Source organism: Lepidochelys olivacea (genome assembly GCF_965140295.1).
Source record: "Lepidochelys olivacea isolate rLepOli2 genome assembly, chromosome: 16".
Classification (NCBI taxonomy): Eukaryota; Metazoa; Chordata; order Testudines; family Cheloniidae; genus Lepidochelys; species Lepidochelys olivacea.
The window spans coordinates 13,756,144-13,780,688 of record NC_140426.1 but is presented as its reverse complement, the minus strand read 5'-3'; the positions used below and the strand labels follow the sequence as shown (position 1 = coordinate 13,780,688).

At 41.2% G+C, this 24,545-nt stretch overlaps 1 protein-coding gene across 6 annotated transcripts in view; it reads left to right on the top strand.

The window, feature by feature from the left end:
* The window catches only part of CDK5RAP2 (CDK5 regulatory subunit associated protein 2), a 105,462-nt gene extending 84,651 nt beyond the window's left edge, over positions 1–20,811 (top strand). For 3 of the 6 annotated variants that reach the window (XM_084649852.1, XM_084649851.1, XM_084649850.1), the window contains exons 30-39: positions 921–1,037; positions 4,336–4,525; positions 4,731–4,852; positions 7,785–8,033; positions 9,864–9,998; positions 10,104–10,363; positions 12,617–12,763; positions 14,869–15,007; positions 19,120–19,166; positions 20,712–20,811. In XM_084649852.1, the coding sequence (XP_084505978.1) occupies positions 921–1,037; positions 4,336–4,525; positions 4,731–4,852; positions 7,785–8,033; positions 9,864–9,998; positions 10,104–10,363; positions 12,617–12,763; positions 14,869–15,007; positions 19,120–19,166; positions 20,712–20,771 (1,466 nt within the window). In that variant the 3' untranslated portion in view covers positions 20,772–20,811. The remainder of the gene's footprint in view (positions 1–920; positions 1,038–4,335; positions 4,526–4,730; positions 4,853–7,784; positions 8,034–9,863; positions 9,999–10,103; positions 10,364–12,616; positions 12,764–14,868; positions 15,008–19,119; positions 19,167–20,711) is intronic. The other 3 variants (XM_084649853.1, XM_084649854.1, XM_084649855.1) reach the window with 2 other exon arrangements.
* Positions 20,812–24,545: the final 3,734 nt, after the last annotated feature.

The window sequence follows — 24,545 nt, the reverse complement described above, 5'->3', positions numbered from 1 at the left end:
CCCAGTGGATCCTGAAGAACTTTGCAAGTCTAAACAGATGTACGCGTTTTACACAGGACTGTAGCTTCATTCCTCGTTGAAATGTAGCCACCCCGGGAGTGGAACATGGCACAGCATTGTAGGGCACATGAATAATGTTATATCCAGTTCAAACTGCACGTGGCATTTAGGGAGGTAGAATGATTCTCCAGGCTTGTCCAGGACACCAGAGTTAATTCCTTTGCTTGTTGAAATGCCATTGGATTTTTAGTGACTACAAGTGGCCAGGAAGAATCTCAGTTCTTAATCATAGGCAAAGGACAGCAACTCCAGCAGCACATTCCTTTAGCACTGTGTTGGGTCAATGGTTCAGCATTAACTTGGTATTGATGACACTTCTGCTTCCACTACTTCCCTGCACCACCCCAGGTTTTCCTTGAGGGACTCCCATGCCAATTCTAATCTACACTCTGCTTAGCTTGTGAAAGCTGAATGGCTCTCAGCCGAGGTGGTATGGCTAAATGTAATACAGTTTGAACAAAGGAGATGTACTGGAATTGATCACATGTTAAATTTCAGTACAATACTCTTCAATTTAAAAGTGTGTGATGGTCTCACAGGACTTCTTGCAATTTGACACACTACATTTTTTGGCTGGTGCCAAGATAATTTAGCAATAATGGTAACGTTAGCACAACGTTGGTAACGTTGGTAACGTTAGCACAATGATTGAGGGTACTTAGGATGCAGAGCTTTGGTTTACTTAGAGTTTACCTGAATTGCCTTTCAGTCTGCAGCAATGATAACCTTCAAAATATATAGTGGATAAATATCTTTCATAACATGTTTTTCTGCTTTGTTTAAATTGTTCTTGTCTGGAAAGTTTAATCTTTACTGACCTAGAGATGACTCATAAATCATTTTTATGTATATATTTATAGGTTCTTCAAACATTTTTATCCATGGCTCAGAGCAACATAATTCCCTGACTTCTGAAATTCATTTCCTGAGGAAGCAAAATCAAGTTCTGAATGTAATGCTTGCAAAAGGATCTAGAGGTAAAATATGAAACTCTGCTTTAAAGGAGCAGCTTGCAATTTGGAAAGCACCATGCATTTTTATTCCAATCAGAAAACAACAAAGTATTTACTTTTCTTTCATTAAATTGCCTCCACAGCTCTCCCCACTCGTGAAATTGCATGACCAGCCTTTGTATTCAAACGCTGGATCATAGGCATGGAGGAGTTGGAATAGCAGCGCTCTACCAGTATTGTGCTGCTTCTCTCTCTGCCCATAGCATTATCTGTTTTTGTGTCCTCTTTCATTTCCTCTCTCCCTCTTTTTTGCATGTGTGTACATTCCTCTTTTCCTTTCTGCTATTTTCTCTCCTTCCACCCCATTTTGTTGTTGCCCACTTTCCCAAGCTCTGTGTTTAAAGATCTTGCCAAAGGAAATTGGCTAAAATTATTCAGTTTCATTCTGAATGGAGCTCCTTTCAGGCAGAGCTGGCTGCAAAGGGAAATAGACTAATTTCTCTTAAGGTTCTAGAGCCTGATGCAGAGGGAAAACTGGTTAGTTCTAGTCAGTTTCCCTCTGCAAGCACTTTACCTCAGTTCCATTATTTTTGAATAATCAGTTTCCCTTTGCACCTTCTGAGCTTGGCTCTCAACTCTCCTCAGCTCCACATGTGCTCTAAGCAACAAAGTAAAATTAATTCCGCTCCCTTAACAAGAAACTCTTTAAAGCATGTAAAGCTAATCCTTGGGTCAGATGCCTTTCTGTGTGTGCAGAGTGGTATATGGACCGTTTGCATAGAAGAAGCACATGAGCTCTCCCCCAGTTTCATGTTTTCTGATCTAGAATCACTTGGTCTTTAGCAGTTTATTCAAGGTTTATCTTTCTGTCAAGGTTCCTCCCGCACTCTGAACTCTAGGGTACAGATGTGGGGACCTGCATGAAAACCTCCTAAGCTTACTTTTACCAGCTTAGGTTAAAACTTCCCCAAGGTACAAATTAATTTTATCCTTTGTCCTTGGAATATCCACTGCCACCACCAAACTCTAACTGGGTTTACTGGGAAACGTAGTTTGGACACGTCTTTCCCCAAAATCCTCCCAACCCTTGTACCCCACTTCCTGGGAAAGGTTTGGTAAAAATCCTCACCAATTTGCATAGGTGACCACAGACCCAAACCCTTGGATCTGAGAACAATGAAAAAGCATTCAGTTTTCTTACAAGAAGACTTTTAATAGAAATAAATGTAAATAGAAGTAAAGGAACCACCCCTGTAAAATCAGGATGGTAGATACCTTACAGGGTAATTAGATTGAAAACATAGAAAATCCGTCTAGGCAAAACCTTAAGTTACAAAAAAGACACACAGACAGAAATAGTCATTCTATTCAGCACAGTTCTTTTCTCAGTCATTTAAAGAAATCATAATCTAACGCATACCTAGCTAGATTACTTACTAAAAGTTCTAAGACTCCATTCCTGGTCTATCCCTGGCAAAAGCAGCATATAGACAGACACAGATCCTTTGTTTCTCTCCCTCCTCCCAGCTTTTGAAAGTATCTTGTCTCCTCATTGGTCATTTTGGTCAGGTGCCAGCGAGGTTACCTTTAGCTTCTTAACCCTTTACAGGTGAGAGGATTTTTCCTCTGGCCAGGAGGGATTTTAAAGGGGTTTACCCTTCCCTTTATATTTATGACACTTTCATACTGCATAAGCTAGTGTTGCTTTGTTTGACAATATGTTTCTAAAGTCAGGGCTTAAGTTTTGTAAGAATTATGTCTAAGCCCTGGTCTACACGACAAACGTTTATGTTGATTTAACTAGGTCGCTCAGGCGTGTGGAAAATCCAGACCCCTGAGCGACGCAGTTATACCGACTGAACTCCGGTGTAGACAGCGCTATGTTGACGGGAGAAGCATAGGTAGCATCTTCACTAAGTGCTACAGCGGCGCATCTGAACCAGGGCAGCTGCATCCCTGCAGTGCTGTAAGTGTAGACAGGCCCTAAGTAATGACCATCACAGCAAAGCATTGTTGCCTTTTATTTTTAGTACTGAGTCAATTTCCCCCTGGGTTTGTGGGCATCTTCCCCTTTTTAACTTGAGAATAAATACCTCCTGCTGCAGTTTTTTGGTTCCTAGTATCTGTCCAGTCTCAGCCTTATCTCTACTCCTGTGGTGTTAGATGAAGCCATATGGGCACCTCCTGTTGATTTTTCTGAACCAAGGCACTCTATTTCCAATGCGAAGCAAAAGGATTTAGTCACAATACATGTGAATATGAATGGGAATCATGTGGCTGAATCCCCACCCACCATGCTGAAAATGACCCCTTTTCCAATTCCAGTATTTTATTTCACCCTGTTGTTTTGCTAGCATATATTCATAGTTGGCTTATAGCTCTGTGCAAAGGTCTGGGATCTAGAATTATACCAGTATTTTAATATAAAACTAGAATAGTAGATTCCAGTGATATTAACCCTTTGCACCCTAGCTACTTCCCAGAGGTCTTGGTATCCTGCTGCAGAATGTAACTGTCAATGAAGTCAATGGAAGGTGTTTAAATCATGGGGTAAGAGGATTGGGACCCATGCATTTAAAAGCCCTTGGGAACTTCCATTTTCATAGATTTTCAGCTAGGTTGCTCTGTTGAGGAGGGAGGATTTCTAATGGCTGGGAGGTGGAACGATTTCTCCCTGCTTGACCTTCTGCTGGGAACTTCCTCGCTCCTTACCAGCACTAGCTTCCTAACATGACCAACTGCCCCTACTGACAGTTCTCAGTTAAGAAGCCAGCGTGGGGGAGGCTGGTCATGTCATAGGCAGGGGAAAACTGGCAAGGTTCTGATGGCATGCATGCGGATAGTGTTGGGAAAGAGCATTTCAACATTCAGTGGAGGGGATGGAGGGTTCATTGTGGGACAGCGAGAAAGGTAGGAGAGGCCTTACTCATACCTTCTCCCCTTCAACAGAAGACAAGTTTACTACTCAGTAAGAGCACTCAAGATGAATACGCTCCCCGTTGGAGCCTAATCCTGCAAGTAACTGAGCAGCCCTTTTCCTGCTGATTTTGTCAGATGGAGGGTGTCGACAAGTGTAAGGTAGTGCTCAGCCTCTCATAAAATTGGGCTATGAGTGTTCTAGGGGTTAAACTCTACACTCCATTCAGGCACATTTATCTACCAAAAATGCATTAGAAAACTGGAGTACTAAAATCATAAAACTCACAAGAGCATCTTATTTCTATTATTACTCTGCCAATGCTTAACGAGTTGAATTTGTGGAGTAGTGTTGTTTGAGTACATTGTGGGAATTGCAACCAACTTGTATTTTTTCTTATTGCAGATAAACAAAAGGAAAATGAAAAGTTAAGAGAATCCCTCTCTAAGAAGAATGCAATCATTGAACATCTTCACAAGGATTATGAATGCTTCAAGAAAGAAAATGAAAAGTTGCAAAAACAAATTGGCAAAAAGGAGGATGAAAATAGACATTTGACTCACGAGATTTACAGCAGTCGTAATGAATTAAACAGGTATTGATCCTGTCTCTATTTGACTATTTTCTCCTCCAAATGAACACTGTGTGTCATGCATGTGTTTAGCAGTGGCCGTTACTGAGAGCTGCATAATTACATTCAAGGAGCGGGGAGAAAATTAGAGGGGCGGGGAATTTTAGATTTTAAAGAAATTAATAAGCAAAGTTCACCTCTGACTTATGAGTACATTGGAACTTAACAGGTGGCAGACAGAAATGAATGTAAAGCAACATCAGCTGTCTGAGAATGACAAATTACTGCAGTCACTCCGAGTTGAGCTAAAGGTGTATGAAAAGTTGGACGAAGCAAGGAGAAGGAGAACAGGTATAAAATGCACTGTCATGTCTCTGCTTTGTTATTGCAGCCATACCAGCTCTGGCTGTGATCTTGTCCGATTACACAAGACAGGAGTTGTGCTGATTCAGTATTTCTTTGGTTTTACTTAAATTTCCATTGCTACTACAGAAAGTAGAATCATAGACCTGGAAGGGCCCTCGAGAGGTCATCTAGTCCAGTCCCCTGCATTTGTGGCAGACTAATTATCTTGACCATTCCTGACAGATGTTTGTCTAACCTGTTCTTAAAAATCTCCAATGATGGAGATTCCTCAGCCTCCCTAGGCAATTTGTTTATGAACTACCCTGACAGTTAGGAAGTTTTTCCTAATGTCCAACCTAAACCGCCCTTGCTGCAATTTAAGCCCATTGCTTCTTGTCCTATCCTCAGAGGTTAAGAAAAACAATTTTTCAACCTTTTACATACGTGAAAACTGTTATCATATCCCCTCTCAGTCTTCTCTTTTCCAGACTAAACAAACCCAGTTTTTTCAATCTTCCCTCACAGGTCATGTTTTCTAGACATTTAATCATTTTTGTTGCTCTTTTCTGGACTCTCTCCAATTTGTCTACATCCTTCTTGAAATGTGGCACCCAGAACTGGACACAATACTCCAGCTGAGGCCTAATCAGAGCGGAGTAGAGCAGAAGAATTACTTTTCGTGTCTTTCTTACAACTCTCCTGCTAATACATCCCAGAATTATGTTCGCTTTTTTTGCAACAGCGTTACACTGTTGACTCATATTTAGCTTGTGTCTGCTATGACCCCCAGATCCCTTTCTGCAGTACTCCTTCCTAGGCAGTCGTTTCCCATTTTGTATGTGTGCAACTGATTGTTCCTTCCTAAGTGGAGTACTTTGCATTTGTTCTTATTGAATTTTATCCTATTTACTTCAGACCATTTCTCCAGTTTGTCCAGATCATTTTAATCCTATCCTCCAAACCACTTGCAACCCCTCCCAGCTTGGTATCGTCCACGGACTTTATAAGTGTACTTTGTTTGCCATTATCTAAATCATTGTTGAAGATATTGAGCAGAACTGGACCCAGAACTGATCCCTGCAGGACCCCATTCGTTTTGCCCTTCCAGCATGACTGTGGACCACTGATAACTACTCTCTGGGAATGGTTTTCCAACCAGTTTTGCACCCACTTTATAGTAGCTCCATCTAGGTTACATTCCCTAGTTTGTTTTTGAGAGGGTCATGCGAGACAGTATCAAAAGCTTTATTAAAGTCAAGATATACCACATCTACCGCTTTCCCCCTATCCAAAGGCTTGTAACCCTGTCAAAGAAAGCTATCAGGTTGGTTTGACACAATTGTTTTTGACATATCCATGCGGACTTTTACTTATCACCTTATTATCTTCTAGATGTTTGCAAACTGATTGCTTAATTATTTGTTCCATTATCTTTCCAGGTACAGAAGTTAAGATGACTGGTCTGTAATTTCCTGGGTTGTCTTTATTTCCCTCTTTATAGATGAGCACTATATTTGCCCTTTTCCAGTCTTCTGGAATCTCTCCCGTCTTCCATGACTTCTCCAAGATAATCGCTAATGGCTCAGCTATCTCCTCAGTCAGCTCCTGCTGATAGTTTAGGCTTTGTCTACACTACACAGCTTTTAGCTACGCGGCCATGTGGCTAAAAGTCAGGCAGGGTAAACGCTGTTTGTTGGCACTTTTTCTGACAAAATACTTCCACCCCCTATGAGCGGGGTTTGCAATGTCGACAGGAGAACGCCCCTGCTGACACCGAGCCATTTACACTGCTGCTTCCCTTGCAAAACTTTTGTCTTTTGGGGTTGGGGGGAGCTTTTTTAAGCACCTGCCAACGACGAAACTTTTGTCGTTTTGTCATTCAATTGGCAGTGTAGACAAAGCCTTATTAGCAAGTGGCCCTCTTCCCTCAGAGTCAGTATTAAGAGAACATCTCCTACATTGTGTCAGGGATAGCGTGCTGCTGGAGATACTATTGTTTGAATGGTATGTAAAATTGAACCCCTGCCCACTTGTGGTTATTAAAGCTGTAGGGGAAGGGAATGAAACCTACCTGACTGCTTCTTCCACCTTCCAGGAGCAAGGGGGCAGAAACCCTTCTGAATGAACATCACATTGGTGGAGGTACGGAACAGCCCTCATTTTCGTGGCACGGTTTCTGCAAAATCCAACGGAAATCTTTGCAGAAATTAATGCTGTTCCTTGCTATGTTAACTTGAATCCCCTTTATAGTTTGGTTTAGTGCCCAGCTGCAGCAGAAGAACCCAGTTGCAAAGGGACAAAGGGAGAAATCTCAAGGATAGAACTAAATTTCTCTGCAGAACTTGCAACATCCACATAATTAGAGGATCACAGCAAACTTCCTCCTCATGCAGTTGCAAACCTCTTCCTGATGAGTGGAGAACCTTTTTGGATCTTAGGGTGCAGGACCTCAGGAAGCCCTTTTTGTGCTTTGCCCCTGCTATGAAAGGGAAGAACAGTGCCCTGAGAGTTTGTCAGTTTCAGATTGGTTCCTCTGGTTGCCAGGTGATCACAATTCCCTTTGTCAGTGGTACTCCATCCCTTCTCCTCATGCCAAGATTACCCATTCCTTTTTTTTCTTCCCCCTGACTGTGCATTAATGCACTTCAGGTTTTATAAATCCTTTCCATTCTAGTCTCTTATTAGTCATCATCTTGCTTTTGGCGTGCGACGTATTAGCTTTTATGGACAAAGTGAAAAATAATTTTCAGCTCTTATTAAATTGTTTGAGGGTAGAAGCAATTAAGATTTCCTTTTTTTGGTCAAACCATTATCTTAACACTGTTTGTAGTTAATTCTTAAGATTGAGAATAAAGCTGGCTATAATTTACTTGCTAAGCATTTTGATAATGTCTAACATTATTTTAATTGTTAACGATATTAAGTGTTTCTTTTAAAGACATCTTGGATCCTGGACATGAAGAATTCCGAAAAGATCAAAATAATCCACTTGATTTACATGAACTATTGACTGAAATACAGAGTTTGCGAGTGCAGCTTGAAAGAAGCATAGAGACAAACAAGACGTTGCATGAAAAATTGGAGGAGCAGCTTTCAAAAGAAAAGAGAGAAGAAGCAGCCTCAGTGTCAGCTGTGAATATCAACTACCGTTTCAAACGAGATTCACAGCATTATATGGGAATGAACGGTACTGTGCAGTACTTGCTGTTATAACACTGTATAGAAACCTGCGCCTTGTTCTTCAAAGATGCCTCTCCTAAGGCCTTATGTGACATCAGCTATGTTATTTGAGCGCTGTCCATCAGCTTTTCAAATCTCTTTCCTTTTAAAGTTATTAGTGGACGCAGAGGTGAAACGAACACTGTCTGTTCGCCTCTAACTGTCAGTTCCTTTTCATTCAGAAAAAGGTTTGCGGATGGTCTCTGGAATGGATGGATGACGAGGTTAAGTTTCCATAAATTTTGCTTACCTGGGGGTTCTTTATTTAATGCAGAGCTCTCCAGCATTTGCTAGAGGTGACTGTGCATTACTCAAGAATGATCAGGAAGTGCACTGGCTGGTCTTTGTGTAAATCAGCTGTCCCCTTTATACCTTGAGAAGTATTTTATCTTTATTTGCACTGGTGTTCAGTGATAGCATTGTAACAAATCAGAATTCAGGGGAAAATATAGTGAAGTATTTTACACGGAGAGTACAGAAGGCACAAGTATCCTGTCTCCTCTGTCCCTCATGGACCCTGCACTCAGGAGAGCACAGACTGTTTCCTCTTAGTGCCCTGCAGACACAAGTCACCCAATAAAGGGGTGAGGAATGAACCCACCTCTCTTCCCTCACACTAGCCTGCCTAAACACCCTGCTGCACTACAGAGAGCAGGTTACACCAGCCACAGGGGGATTGGGAGAGTTTCACACACATGCACCCATGTGGGTCTATCTAGCCCAATCTTCCTTGTACTCTGTATAAGATACACAGATTCTCAACCAATCAACCATCAAAAACCTCTCATTGACTCTCCACCCTGCCCAGTCATAATAAGATCTTATGGACATCATCCCCCCATCCTCCCCTACCACCTATGAGAAAAGACAATGGCAGGTTTTATTCCCCGCCAGGTGAGGAAGACCCTGAATGCAGAAGAACCAGTATGTTAATTCTGTGCAGGGTTTTCCGTGCCATCAGCACCTAGATTACTGTAACATTTTCTACATGGGCCACTCAGAAGCTTAAGTGGGTGCAAAATGCTGCTGCTCGCTTGCTGAGCAATACTGTAGGTCGTGCAGGGAGCCCATAACACCGATAAGTGTACTGGTCCTAGATGCTGGTCTTATCATAGAATATCAGGAAGTCATCTAGTCCAACCCCCTGCTCAAAGCAGGGCCAGTCCCCAATTTTTGCCCCAATCCCTAAATGGCCCCCTCAAGGATTGAGCTCACAACCCTGGGTTTAGCAGGGCAATGCTCAAGCTGCTGAGCTATCCCTCCCCACATCAGCTTGAATGATTAGAGACCTGCTTATCTGAGACACCATTACTTTCTGCCATACTGCTGCAGCTGAGACTGGAGGGTTGGGAGGGAAGGATCCAGGTGTGGGTTATTTGAGTGCAGACAGGGCAGGCTTTGAAGGCTCTGTGACAAGGCCTGGATTTCTTAGCCTTCTGGCCATGCTCCAGTGGCTGTCTTTTCTCATAGGCGTTTGCGGGGGATGATGTCAATAAGATCTTATGATGACTGGGCAGGGTGCTTTACTTTTTGTGGAGTGTCAGTGAGAGGTTTGTAATTGTTGATTGGATGAGAATATTTTACTGATGCATTTCCAGTGATTAGATTTTGAGAGGTACCCAGAGATTATGTGCTAGAGAAATAAATATACGCATGCCCTGAGTATTGGAGAGCTTCGCTTTACGGGGACTCCTGCTGCTGAAATACTCAGATTTAGGGAGTAGGACCAATGAGAACTTTCTACTGAAAATAGGTTACCTGCTTACTGATGCACTCTCTTTCTGTTCTGGATGTATAGATGTTGGTCACAAATTCTCTGCTCCAGGCAGTAATGTATGTGAATTACAAAATTGTGGACATGGCACATCACCAGCAAAAGCAGGTACACCCAAGGACAAGAACATCATAAATAAGCAAATGTTCTGTATCCCAGGTTTGCCTCTTGAGATTTAGTACGGTATAAATTACTTTCACATTTTGAAAGGATCAGGCTTTAAAAATTAAGTTAAACTTATTCCCTCCCCTCTCCCCACTTTAGAGATGCAACTAGCGTCTAAAGAAGATTTAGACAACTCTTCGCGGTGCAGTAGCAGCTCATCCACTGGCACATCATGCACCCCTCGTCTTGTTCCCGGTCATCGGATGTGGGCAGACAAAAATGGACGCCATATCCTTGGCTTGATTGAGGATTATAATGCTCTACGGAAGCAGATCTCAGAAGGGCAAAAGCTGGTTTCTGAAATGGAGGCTCCTCTTAGAGAGAGCACTGGGATGAAACACCTGGAACCTGGTGTAAAGGTACACATTGAGAATGACCAGGGGGAAATGAATTTGCCTAGTGTAAAACATGTAGATCAGATAAATGAGCTTCCCTGAAAAACTCCGCCAAAGCACCTCAGCCTTGACATGTCCTACTCCGGTTCTTCTACTTCTAGGTCCCTTTTGAACACAGACCATCAGCTGCATGATGATGTGGACAAGTGACCTCCTCCTAGTCCTGAGTGAACAATCTCATTTTTATCTGTGGCTTTAAATGTGTTTTAACCTGTGTGTCTCACAGGTGAAACTACTGCTTCAAAATAGAAGTTAGGATTTATTACATTGGAAATATAATCAGAAATCAGATAATGAAAACATGAAGACAAACTATGTTAAAATGGAGTTAAGGTGGAAAGTAGAACTGGTTGAAAGTCAGACTTTCCATTCCGCAGGAAATTTCAGAACAAAAAGTAGAATTTTCAAAATCCCTGGGGAGAGGAAAATCTGAACGTTTTGTTTTGAAATAACTGAAGTGTTTAGTTTTGAAAATTAAAAAAAAAAAAAAAAAGGCAAATGTGAAAATTCAAGCACCAGGCTCAACCATGACTCCTTGGGAGTTTAGGTTCCCCATTGGGATTTTGTAATTATTCCGAAACAGAGTGTAATTCAGATTTAAGGTTAATTTAAAAGAAATCCAAACTTGTCGAAGTACAGAAATGCAAAATTAAAGTTGATTGGGTGCCTTAACTCTGCCCTGTAATGACTCCTCCACAAAATAATTGATACGTATTAATGATGGCTGTCATACTAAGTTAAATTGATTTTTGAATAAACAGTATCTTTCATTGCCGTGTCTCCCCGCCCCCCCCCTTTTATTTATTTATTTTTTTGTGTCAGTTGAGTCTAGGTGGGAAATCAGCAGCTAGTCTAACAACTTGGGAATTTCCCAACTAGTCAAGTTTCAGCTTTCAAGACACACTGTACTGGATACTCATCAGGCTTCCAGTTGTAGCATACTGATATAGAGTTATCATGGCTGGGCTATACTCCTAGATGTAATAATCTATTCTGCTTTTTCCTTAAATAAGCAAAATGCTTGGTTTGATGTAGGAGGAATATGTTGTATTGAGTTTTTCACCACTTCCCCTTTTATTCAAAAGAAGAAAGGGTGCTTGATTGACTATGTAGAATCTTATACCCTGTGCACATCCATTACTAAATTCAGTTAATAGACCACCTATGTTAAGGTTGTTGAAAAATCCCTGCTGGTCTTTAAAAAACGGGGGGATAATTATATCATGTTAAATTGCAGTGCTTCTCTTTACCAGTTTCATATTAGCAAAGACATTGAATGTAGAGCCCATAACAATTCTGAACATTTTTTCAGGCATTGTATGTGTGCTTATATACTATAGTGATGTCATGTCTGCATGACACTTAAGACTCTCTGAAGTATCTCACATTTTCAGATGACCTAGTTAAGATACTAATAATGACTGAAGAAGTAATCTCCCAGCATGATTGTAACTTGTTTTGTTGGTGTAAAGATAAAAGCAATAAGTTTCACAATTTGCAGTCTATCACCAAGCTTTACATCTCTGAAGTTTCAAACTACTTAGCAAATGGGATATTTTACATGACAGGAGGCTTGTTGTTAGATAACAATGCTAAATAAGCATTCACATGGCATGTTGGATGTGGGAAGGCAGAACAAATGGTTTTCTCCCACTTTCCCCCCCATTGCCATCACTTTGGTAATTCATTTGCTCCCCGTGCAGTCTTTCACTCCTCTCTTCCCTTTATTTCACGTTTATGTGTTTTCGTCAATTTGGTTTTCTCATCTGTCAGCAGAGGAAAACATTTTAAATGTGCCCTGTTAGTTATTTTAGCATTAAATGGAACAGTTTAAAGGGTCTGCAAAGGAAGAAACATCTCTATTGCTTAAACTGATGTCTGGAGTCATTTGACTTTCAAATAGCATGCCATGAAATGCAAATAGGGAAGGAAAAGAGATGCCAAGTATTTTCCACATTATAGCAAATACACTAAATGTAACCCATTATTAATCACTATTATTGATTAGGATAAATCCCCCCCTCCCCATTCTTGAAAAATGTATAATTCAGCACTCTCTCTCTCAACTATTAAATTAGTTTATCCTGGCACACAATAGCTTTGTTCCTCATCTTAAACATGAAATTCATAGCTACTGGATTTATACCTTTAATTAAAAGCTACATTTTCATAATCCTTTAAAGATAAATATATCATGTTTCTAATCCTACTATACAGGTTCCCGACCAGGAATCACTGAATAACTTTTCTGCAAACATTCACACAGTACAGCAGATTTTAGAAGAGGCTGCACGTTTATTAAAACTTCTCTGGAGAGTTTCACTTCCTATGAAAGTTGTACACAGTACTGCTCACTGCAGTCAGGTACGATGTTGTTTCAGTGTAAAGGCAAAAGCAATGAACCATTCAGAGGTTGTTCTGAAAGTTACATAAGATGGTCATATATGAATCATGAAGTTCTTCTGAAGGTTATAAACCGGGTCTGGCCAACCTGCAGCCTGTGGCCACATTCTCCTTTACTATGCAGCTGCAGCTTATGAAGACTTTAAGACCAAATGTGTGATAGCTCTCATCTTTACTATGGATCTCCACCTTGGGGTGACTACAGTCCACAGCGTGCAATACTTCATTTTGATCTAAGCAGAGGTGGCTCAGATCATGAGGCTATCATCTGCTCTATTTTATGCAAATTACATGTTATCCTTGGGTTCTAGGCAAATGGACTTTCAGCTGGAAAAAATTTGGCCACCCCATCATCGGCCCATACTCAGTCTGATTTATATGTTACAAAAAGAACAGGAGTAGTTGTGGCACCTTAGAGACTATTAGGGGCTGTAGCCCACAAAAGCTTATGCTCTAATAAATTTGTTAGTCTCTAAGGTGCCACAAGTCCTCCTGTTCTTTTTGTGGATACAGACTAACACGGCTGCTACTCTGAAACCTGTCATTATATGTTACAGTAACACAGTAAGAATCTCCTTTCCAGTGAATGGTAAGCCCCCTATCTCATGGCTTTGATGTAATCAGAATGCTATGTTTCACCTTCGTCACTATCACATCTGATCTGTGAAACAGAAATTTTTTTAAAGTGCAACAAAACCCCCAAACAACTTTTATAACCTTTTTAACCGAAAAGGATTACAATATGGAAATGAACTAACGTAAACGGAATGCATAGATAGGTGTCACAATATCACCACTCAACACTGAACTGTTCCAAGCTAAAAATCAAACTGTGGCTTTAAAATCTAATTTTTTTTCTCGTGAGATGTTTTGTGTGTGAGTGTATGCGTGAGAGAGAGACAGAACATTGCTAAAAATAAATGTGTTGGAAGGCAAAGGTTATTTTAATAACATTCTTTTGTTAAAATGTTGCACTATCTTTAAAAAAATTATAAACTAAAGTAACCTGTGCTCTCCAGTATATCACTTGCGTTGTGATCCTGTAGTTGGTGACGCTATCAGAAAGCCTTGAAGGGGTGTGTAATTCAGCTAGTACTGTGTATGTGTGTATTTAAATGTGTTTGGGGTGTGTGTGTATGAGCCTGTACTGCAACACATGCGCATACTTATCTGAACATACATGTATATTTCTGCACATGTGTAGACATTCACACACTATCTACATACACCACTGTCTCTCAAAATACACCAAATACAGAAAAAACTTCATTTGCATGCACATCCAAACCATGATGATAAGGATCAAGGCCTGCTCAAAATCTGGCCCCATAAGTTCAAGAGAGCTTGTACTTAGAGCTGGAGTTTGTGCAAGGATCCAGATCAGTGACATTGTCAAGTGACCTTGGCGTTCCGTTTAGTAGCCCTGTCCCAAAGGATAGTAATCACACCAAGATGATGGAAGTAAAGCCTTTAAATAAACAGGACAGATTGTAAACTAATCTTGCAATCACACTGCTCCTGTCACTGTTATGATGCATTCAGATCCTCTGATTAAAAGCCATTTTATAATATATATATATATATATATATATATATATATGGAAAGTAGAAATACACAGTAGACCAGGTTCCCAAACAGTGGTCCATGGACTACTTGTAGACTTTTGAGCACTTGCTGGTCACATGGTACTGGCTTGCTGTATAGTTTCCAGTAGAGAGCAAAAGAACTGATGGGAATGGAAGATTAAAGAGCAGAAGTAGACATTGGTGTTAGCCTTTTCCCAAAAGGTTAAAACATTAATTGCATTAAAGACAACTAAAAATGCACAAATACTTTCCTCAAATTAGTTTTCTGTGTAAGGAGTTGCTCTATTTGCCTCTTGGATGTCTTGTGATTACAGATGGTACAGTTGAGATTGGGAGGGGTGGTGGCCATGAGACACTCCATTAAGAGGTCCATACTATGAAGAAGTTTCAAGGCTCTTTCACTAAATTGTTTAGCAGTTAACTATATGCTGTAGTTTATATAAGAATTCTGAAGTCATTATTTGCTTCTTTCAATTTAGGATGAAGGAATGAAAACAGAAATACTTAGACTCCATAAGAAATTGTCTGAGCAGGAGAAGAAGCTACATATTACTGTCAAACGCTTGCACTCTACAAACCAGCTGAAGGAAAACATGGAGAAAGTCATCATTGATCAGTGTTAGTGAATGATCTATTATTAGTTCCTCAGTTTCTTCTATTTTATTTCTGTAGATGGTTAACTAACTGAAATGAAATGAATGAAGAAACTGTTTCTAGTATGAAACCACTTCTGTTGAAGTGCTCCTGAATATATTTAATAGCCAGTGTTAAATGCTTCCTGGACTCCAAAGTATATACTATATAAAGCTTGAGGCTTTGTTCCATGAGGAAGAAATTCATCCCAGTGCATAAGGCAGGCTGGCACATAGCTCTATGTCCCATGTCACTCCCCTAACTTAAGTGTCATGTAGGGACTTGTGCAGGCCTGTTGTAATGGGGTGAAATTTCACCCATAAGCCATTGTTGTATGATCCTCATTGTCAAAACAGATCTGTTGAGTTATTTCATTTAATGTACCAATTTCCTATCTTGCAAGGACTGTCTATTAAGGGGAAGCAATGTTTTCTCTAGTTCATTATATCTCTGTGGCCCTTTCCCTCCCAAAATAGTGATGATACCAGAGTCCTAGTAAACCTAGAATTATTGAGAGTTTTCTGGTGTGTTTCTGTGTTGCACCTCTATCACAGTAACTGGGAATAGAGTTGCTAGTCAAAGAGAGGTGCCATAGCAGCAGAACTGACCATGTGAAACATCCTGGGAAGAGTCTAGAATACTCTCTAGACTGTATTAGAGGATTGCAGAAGAATTGAAGAGGACTCAGTAGCATGAGGATGGGGAGCTTACTACTAAGCATGGCAGTCCTGATGGGGAAAACTAGGACAGGCTGTAACATGAAATTTCGTTCTTAACAGCCATGTCCAGAGACTTATAAGAAACATGAATTAAATCACCTGCTTTTAATGTAGCTTCCAAAAATTTGTCAGAACTGCATATTCTGTAGTTGTATCAAACACCAAACAGTCCAACACAAAATCACAACATTCAGGAACCTTAACTATTACACAAGTACAGCCGCCAACTCAAACATTCAAAACCAGGAAATGTATAGGTATGGCAGATGCACTACAAAACAACTAAACAATTTATATCAAGCACAATGTTTAACCAGCCCTGTTTAACTCATGTGTGCCATTCACCACCCAAACTAACCTCTACTACACCACCCTTAACTCTGACCTGTGGTTACTGGCTTACAGTCTTCAGTGTTTTGTTTGTTTTATGCCTGCCACTTCCCACCTGCTCCCTCCCCACTTCTCTCAGTGAATTGGCAGTAACAAGCCTTCAAGAGAAGATGGCAGTCCCACTCTGCTCATCCCTTGGACAGTATGGGGGCTCCTACATCCTGCTACTTATTCTTTAAGCCCCACTATCTCCAAGCCACTAAATGATTCTCGTTTGACAACTCTCATTGATTAGCAAATAGGCAATAGGGAAGGAAGCGGGGAAGGAGACTTTTGGCTTAAGGAAATTGTAGTCCCATGTGCACACACGTATGGCTTTACAATAATTTTATGGGATTTTTTTAAATGTGAACGTTAAAGCAAAGAAATGTAGATGTTACCCACCAATGAGCTGATTGGTGAGGAGCCTGTCTAGTCCCAAGACACACTTTCATTGGCAGTCAGATTGCATCTGCTAGCTGCACAATGCAAGGTGAACATTCAATGGGATACAACCCTTCTGCTTCAGGACCTCATCTGTTCACCAGCAGGGATCTGGAAGGAGCCACTTCTCCCCTCTCTCCATGCTATATTATGGCACATTTTGGTGCATCATCGCCTCGATGGCTCAAAGGTCTCTTCCAGCATGACATATATGCTCTTTTGAGTAATTAATCTAGAATTTAAAATGTTCTCTAATATCCGCTAAATGTGTTTGAAACGGCCTTACATCAGTGCCATGAGTTACTCAAATCATTGGCAACCACATTTCATTTCAGTGTTGTTCTGCTCCAAAACTGCAAACGTTTAAAAAAAAAAAAAAGTTACCTGCATCTTTTTTCTGCAGCTCAGTATTTATAGGCTGTGTTTAGACCAGTCTTTTCAGAAGTGTCATTGTAACAAATGACATTAACATTGGTTTTATTCAATCCAAATTTCTGTTTTGTTCAATTTTTTGGAAGTTAAATAGCTCAGTTTATGATTTCAAAAAGAATTCTAGAGTTATATTATTTTGTCTGTTTAAAAAATATCCTTGGGATGGAGTCTCTCTTATCTGGGATGGCAGTCCCTGTCTTCTAATGACTTACACCCGGTGTAGACCTCTAGGGTAGTTCAGTGCGGTTACACAGGGTGTAAAATAGTGTAGATTTGGGGCTAACCCAACCACACACAGCCCCCGCCTCCCCCAAACACATCCAAACAATTCACAACTTGTTCTGAATTAGATCTTGATAAAATGAAGCCATCATGTTCTAAAATCTCCTGATGCAAAATGCTGCCTGGCTAATAGCAGCTTACTATTAGTTTCATATACTCTAAATTCTGTTCATGTATGGAACTTAATATTTTTGATTTGGAAAAATCTAGTTTTGTCAGGTAAAATGAATTTACTAACAGTTCTTTATGAGCGGAGAGCACTGTGTTACACAAAGGGACCTTGATACAATTTTCTGTAAGTTTCGTTGATTATGGGAATTATGGATGTCAGGTTACTGTTGCCTTTTAGAGCAATTTCAGAAATGTTTCTAAAGTGCATCTCTCCACAAACTCCTGACCATGCATAAAGGAAGCTAGGTGAATCAGAGGAAGCTGCTAAATTGTATCTTCATGCTTAAAGTTCCTATTTCAAGTAGCAAGAAATCACAAGATCAAAGTGGGTGACCTTCCCTTCCATCTTATTCTCCACAATCCAAATTACTGCTAGCTGGGTAGCACCCCTAAAAGTCTACAGTCTGCCTTCAAGTCCCCTAGCAGTATTAGCTTGAGTGTTCCTAAATATGTTTAGAGGCACAGATAGGCACATTCTCTTGGCTATGAGTCTCTCTTACACATTCTTAGGACGAGAGAACTCTGCTTATAAACCTCATCTGAACATGTAACAATGCAGAGCCAAATTGCTGTAATCTGCCAGAGCTATAATTATCTCACGTCAGCTATATCCGTGGAGTTGGTGGGTTATTATTATTATAATGAAAAATCTTTATTATGCCTAAATTGTTTGTTTGTTTTTTAAGACTGGAATATTAAATTTCTACTTCAACAGTATTTTTGAGCAGTTGAGCCGAGAGCTTAGAGAATCACATTTTTAACCTGGCATTTCAAAGATCAGTTCTTTATATAAACAACCCCCACTCTATTCTTAGGTCTTTTTCTCTCTCAGGGGCTAACCAACCAGATTAATAGATAAAAACTTGGAACCCTTCAGAACAAGTCACTCTTGCATGATTTCTCCAGGGGGTATATAGGCTGTCATGTCCTTGAACTGCCAGTTCCTTCATGCTGGAGGAGCTGGCGTACATATTTCGCCATCTGTCCTTCCTCCCCCGCCCCCCCAATATCTTCCCTCTCAGTCTCAGAGAACTGATTTTAATTGGGTCATGCTTCATCTCCCCTTTCCATAGACTTTGACTTCCATGGAGGCTGCATTGAGCCCTAACAACATAAGCTTCTTGGAGCAGGGAATCCATTTGATCAGTATTGTAGAGGGCTATGCACATCCATGGCTCAAAATAATTCTCTTAAATACAGTGTTGCAATATACATGTTATTACTTGGTTAGTCCTAGTTATGGGAGGAGTATTTTAAAAGCTCTCACCCTTTTGTTCTGTATATCTGACAGGCAGAATAGTCAGGTGGACTGAGCACAGGCCTGGGAAATAGGCAATCATGAATTCTAGTTCTGGCATTGCCACTGACTGCCCCTCTGGTCTTGGGCAAGTCACTTAGCTGTTCATGAAATTATACCCACATCCCAGGGTTGTTGTAAGCTTACTCAGTGTTTCTACAACAATTTATATCATCAAGGGGTGTCAGTTCTCCTAGGTTTTGATAACTAGGTTGAAATGGCTAGGGGAAAAAGGGTGGATGGGATGGGTGGTGGGTCATTTGCCCAATTTGTAGATATTGGTGTGTGTTTTTACTATTTTTTAACAGCACATCTAATAAATGCAAAGAAAGAAGTGTAAGTGCTAAGTAGTATTGTGTCTAATCTATACTCTCTCTTTGCAGTGGCTTTAACCCATGATGTTTTAAAGAAGGCTAGAGGAAACCTAGAAGTAAGTAAAATCTGTTTCCATGAAGTGCCCTGTGGTACGTAGTACTCTGCTATTGTAAGTACATTTAATATAAATTGCCATGTTAGTAATATACTTTGCAGCATTACCGTCAGTTGCTTGGTTTGTATTTCCCACTGGCCTGGTGTAAACATGAGGGGTTGGTTACATTCATTTAATAAATTTTCCTTAATATTTAATGTTTAAATGTTAAAATTTAAATTGCACATGATAGGCTTGAAAGGATTAGATTTTGTTGGTAAATGCCAATTTGTCTTACACACACAAACAGATGATGGAAATAGTTTTCAATCTAAATTTACAGATAGGCAAGGTAAGAAAAATGCTGCTTTGAGAACTTACTAGCATTTGTTTTAAGGATATTTACCTTGCAAATGTTGACATGGTATGTTTAATAGTTATAAAGCTTTAATGTTGTGAGTCTCAATATCTACTTTCTTTAAATAACTGATGAACCCCCCTAAGAATTCCCAAGTTAAAAATTTAAAAAATGCTTCAAAATAATTTATCAAACATCTGTCAAAATAATAAAAAAACAGTCAAATTCTGCCAATCCTACTTATAATTAGTGTTTACCAGATAACTGGCTCAACCCTGTCTTCTTGCTTATGCCTTTCGTAGCTTAGTAGTCCTATCCTTTCCCACCTCATCCAGTTGTTCACGGTCAGCATAAGGCCACAGTCCAGTAACCTCACTTCCAATGCCCTATCGTATCTTCTGCCCAAGCTCATGAAGAAAATCTTATTCTGTGCTGCCTTCGACATGTCTTAATAGTTGGCTTTGTTTTTTAAAATCTGGACCCAGTGGGGAAAGCTTCTGCAAACAGACATTTGCTAATGCAACCTTTTAAATTAGTTTGAGTTCTAAACAGTCTCCTTTTGCATCTCCAGAGCTGAAGTAGAGCTCTGTGTAGCTTGAGAGCTTGTCTCTCTCACGAACAGCAGTTGATCCAATAAAAAATTATTACCTCAGCCGCCTGGTGTCTCTAATATCCTGGGACTGACCTGGCTACAACAAACCCTGCAAACAACCCTTTCATATTTGATTTTCCTCAAGCACATTTAGACTTCACACCCTGGAGACCATAGCATATTAACATCCCTCTCTGTCCTACTCTTTTAGTCATACACCCCTTTAATGACACCCCTGCTTGTAAACCATTTCCAACTTTCGCCACCAACTCCCCTCCATCCTTTTACAACTCTCATCTTTTATGAATCGTTCCTCCATTAGCCCCCTCGCCAATGATTTCTCAAAGCTTTTCTTATCTAGATGCTGTGTTGTTGTCCCTACCTTGCCTGGGTGAGAACCTGATCATGCAAAAGGATCCTTATTCCTACAAGGAATTGTATTACGCTCAGCAGGTCTCCATGCAGAAGTAATAGGCCATGCTTGCAGATGGTCCTTTTGCAAGATCAGAGTCCTAGAGCGTAAGATATGTCAATTTGGGGGCTATTCTAGATCTTGGAAAGTCCTATGTGAGTTTAAAGTGCTATGAAATGTATTAATAAGTGCTTTTCTTACCAGGTTCAGCCAGCTGAAAATCAAAAAGCAGCTTCACATACCAACAAGAAAAGGATTCTGTGAAGGACAAAGTTCCACTAATAAAGCCTGTTCCTTCATGTGATCATTGTGTAGGCTTCTTTACAGTTTAAGCCTTAATATTGGTTGGTTTAAAAGGTTCGCTTGGAACTTCAGTAGATGACACCCTTTGACAAAACTATTGGGAAATAACTTATTTAACATAGGGTAAAGATTGGTTTTGAATATTTATTATATGAACAGGTACTGGAGAAAAGTGCAGAAAGTGTTTAAAATGGGCTCATCTGAACTTTTCTACGTTTTTCTTATGCTGTAATTTTTTTTTTTAAGTAGATGCATTCTGTTTCTTCCTGTGGTACGATATTTCCTAGTGCCTAAAAGACTTAGTCCAGGTAGTTAGCCTTCTCCAAACTTCTTTTACAATGAATACTTGCAGCAGGGTAACAGTTTTTCTTTAGGTCTGCCTTGCATCACTGGATTTTAGAACTATGGGAAGCTTTCAGTATTTTAAAGCATTGTCAATATGTGCATGAAGGATTTTGCTGAGAGCTATCTGGTGTTGAGCTAACATTCTAAAGTAGCAATTAGAATCTGATGGTAGGTCTGAAAATGTGAATTAAAATCAGACATTTGTTAAACCTGTTCATGTTAATTATTTTGTTTGCAACTCCAGAGCTTTTGGAGCACTATCTTACCATAAACCACCTGTGATCAAAGTCTTCCCAATTTTTGGCTGGGTCACTTGTTTTCTCTGAAGAAATATGGAAGCGTTCCTGCCCCTCTGGTGTTCAGTAATCACTCGGAGAAGGTGGTTGACAGAGATCTGCTTCATTCAGTTCCAACCACCTCTGCATTACATAACCCAAGCCTCTTAGAAGTACAGTTCAAGTGTAAACCCGAGTAGAATACACGGGTCTGTGGGGGTGCCCAGCACATCAAGGTCAGAGAACTTTGCTTAGTAGTAGCTGCAGGGGCAGCACTCCTAGTACAGCAGCCCCTCCCCCCCAGGTATTTAAGGGCAGCACTGCCCCATCCCCCCTCAGTTCCTTCTTCACACCTGCTCCTTGAGTCTGAGCACTCCGTGTGCTACTGGACGTCATGCTTTTTCTGTCTGTGTTTGTGATTTTGTTATATCGTAGTTTATAGTTCATTATTGTAGTATCCTTAGGTTTTTGTTAGGTAGTAATTATGTACAGTTTAGCCTGGTGGGATGTCCTCTCCGGGTTTTAAACACTATCCATCATGTGGGGTAGCTGTCCTCAATAGTGACTCCCCCCGCACCACACACTTAGTGTTTATTGGGCCTGCTGGAGGGGCATATGAAGGAAGATGCTCCATCTGTAAATTGTGCAAGAAGAGTACAGAGGTGCCAAGAGACTTGTGCCTTAAGCAGCACCTTCTGGAGCAGGTCATGAGATGTGCTTTGGCCCCAGGGAAATCTGCAGATTGTCCTGTCCTGGAGAGCCTTTTGGAACCACCTTATTTCCTCAAAATTTCACGTATGAAACTGCAGCAAAATAATTTCATAGTAAAAGCCCTTGTACCCCAGCAACTATTGGTGTTTCTCTTTTACCAGTGACTTTCAGTGGGAGTTTTGCTCTTAAGTCACACGGGTGTTTTGTGTCTCAATAGGAGCTAAGCTCTCTCCACCTAACGTTGGGGCCAGATTTTCAAGAGTACTTGGAAATCTAGCCCAGCAAGGGAAACGAAAGCACAAAAATGGAGTGCTGCTGTCTTTAGCTGACACCAGGGGGAAGCAAACTCATTGGGCTGCGTTGATAGGAATACATGGAAAAAATTGAAAGTTAAAAATAACCTTTGCAAATCAAAAGGAAAAACAGCGTATAGTCAAACTTGCACTTCACTCTCATTGTGCTCACATCTCTTTAAAAACATTGTTAATTTTACTAAGTAGCTAAATTATAGACACTCAGCTGTAATCAAAATCCGCTATACATTTCAACTTTCAAAATTAATCATCCTACGTTTTTCTGTTACAACACCTGAAAGAAACAGGTGGGCAGCTATATATAGTGCATCGGTATCTACTGGTTTGCCTGCAGCTTTTATTCACACCATCTGTATGTTTCTTATTTGCCTTGCCTTCCCTAGACGATCTGCCACTCCCCCAGACCAGAACGCTGCTCCTGATCCCTTGCTCCCACTGTCAGTTGTGAGGGATGCATCCATTTTAAAAGGACAAGTGCCTCTCCTAGCATTTGGATGGGGGAAATGGGGGGGGGGGGAATGAAAAAGAATTTCCAGCTGACCCAATTTCAAATATATCATTACCTCTTGAAAAAGAGACGATCCTGAGAGATCAAAGTATTTCAATTTAATGAGAAGTTCCTCTTAAGCGCACACAATTTATTGGGGCAGTTTAAAAATAATTAAAAGAAAAACCTTGCCAGCTGGAACGCTGCAAAAAAGACAAAACTTATGGTGTGTTAATTTTGTTTAATGAGAACCAAGTTTAAATTTTCTTTAAAAATAACTACGGGGGAAAAAGACAGGAGGGATAGACAGAAGCGTTTAAAGAAGTCATTTGGTTTCTGAGTGCTGACCTTGCTTTTGTTTTATGCTCAGGGTGGGTAGAGGACTTGGTGGCCGCATGGTCTGGTAGCTAGGTCAGCTTTCTATACCACAGAGGTGTCTGGGCTTGGCCTAGGCTATGTGCAAAGAGGCATGATACTGGACTGTATGCAAAAGGAACTGGCTACTGCTCACGAAAGGCCAGCATTGATCACACCTCAGCCTCCGAATGAGCCTTTGCTCAATGCAGCCTCTAAGCATGCCCCTGCAATGCCCCAATAGGCTTGAGGCACCCTGCAAGCTTGAAGCAGCCTGGAAACGCTGGGGCACACACACGTGATGTCCCCAACAATGCCCCAAACAAACCCCCGCCCCCATAGGCTTGAGACAGCCCCACAACATGCCCCTGACACACCTCCGTAGACCAGAAGCATCGTCGAACCACAACCCTGAGTTACCCCCGCCACACGCCAATAGGGTAGAGGCATCGTCAAAAGACATGCCCCTGCCATGCCCCCACCACACCCCCATAGTTAGAGGCGTCATCTAACCACTACCCTGATGCCCATGCCACACCACCGTAGGTTAGAGGCATCATCAAAAGACACACCCCTGCCATGCCCCCCAGGCTAAAGGCATCGTCAAACCACAACCCTGACACGACCCCGCCATGCCCCCGCCACACCCCCAGGCTAAAGGCATCATCAAACTACAACCCTGACATGCACCTGACATGCCCCCCATAGGTTAGAGGCATCATCAAAAGACACACCCCTGCCACACACCCCCCGCAAGTTAAAGGCATCGTCAAACCACAACCCTGACATGCCTTTGAGATGCCCCCATAGGTTAGAGGCATCATCAAAAGACATGCCCCTGCCACACCCCCCCAGGCTAAAGGCATGGTCAAACCACACCCCTGACTCGCCCCTGCCACATCCCCCATAAGTTAAGAGGTATTGTCAAAAGACACACCCCTGACATGCCCCCACCACACCCCCATAGGTGAGAGGCATTGTCAAAAGACACGCCCCCTGCTATGCCCCCAAAATGCTCCCACAGACTCAAGGCAGCCTCAAAATATGCCCCCGCCGTGCTCTGTAGGCCCGCCCAGAGGCTCTAGGCATCCTGGCTAAGCCACTGACACACCCCCGCTACACCCCTGGCACACTCTCACCATGCCCCTGCCACACCTGCATAGGCTCAAGCCATCATCGTAACACACCCCTGACATGTTCCCCACTACACCCCCCCCCATAGGCTTGAAGCAGCCTCAAAACACCCCCG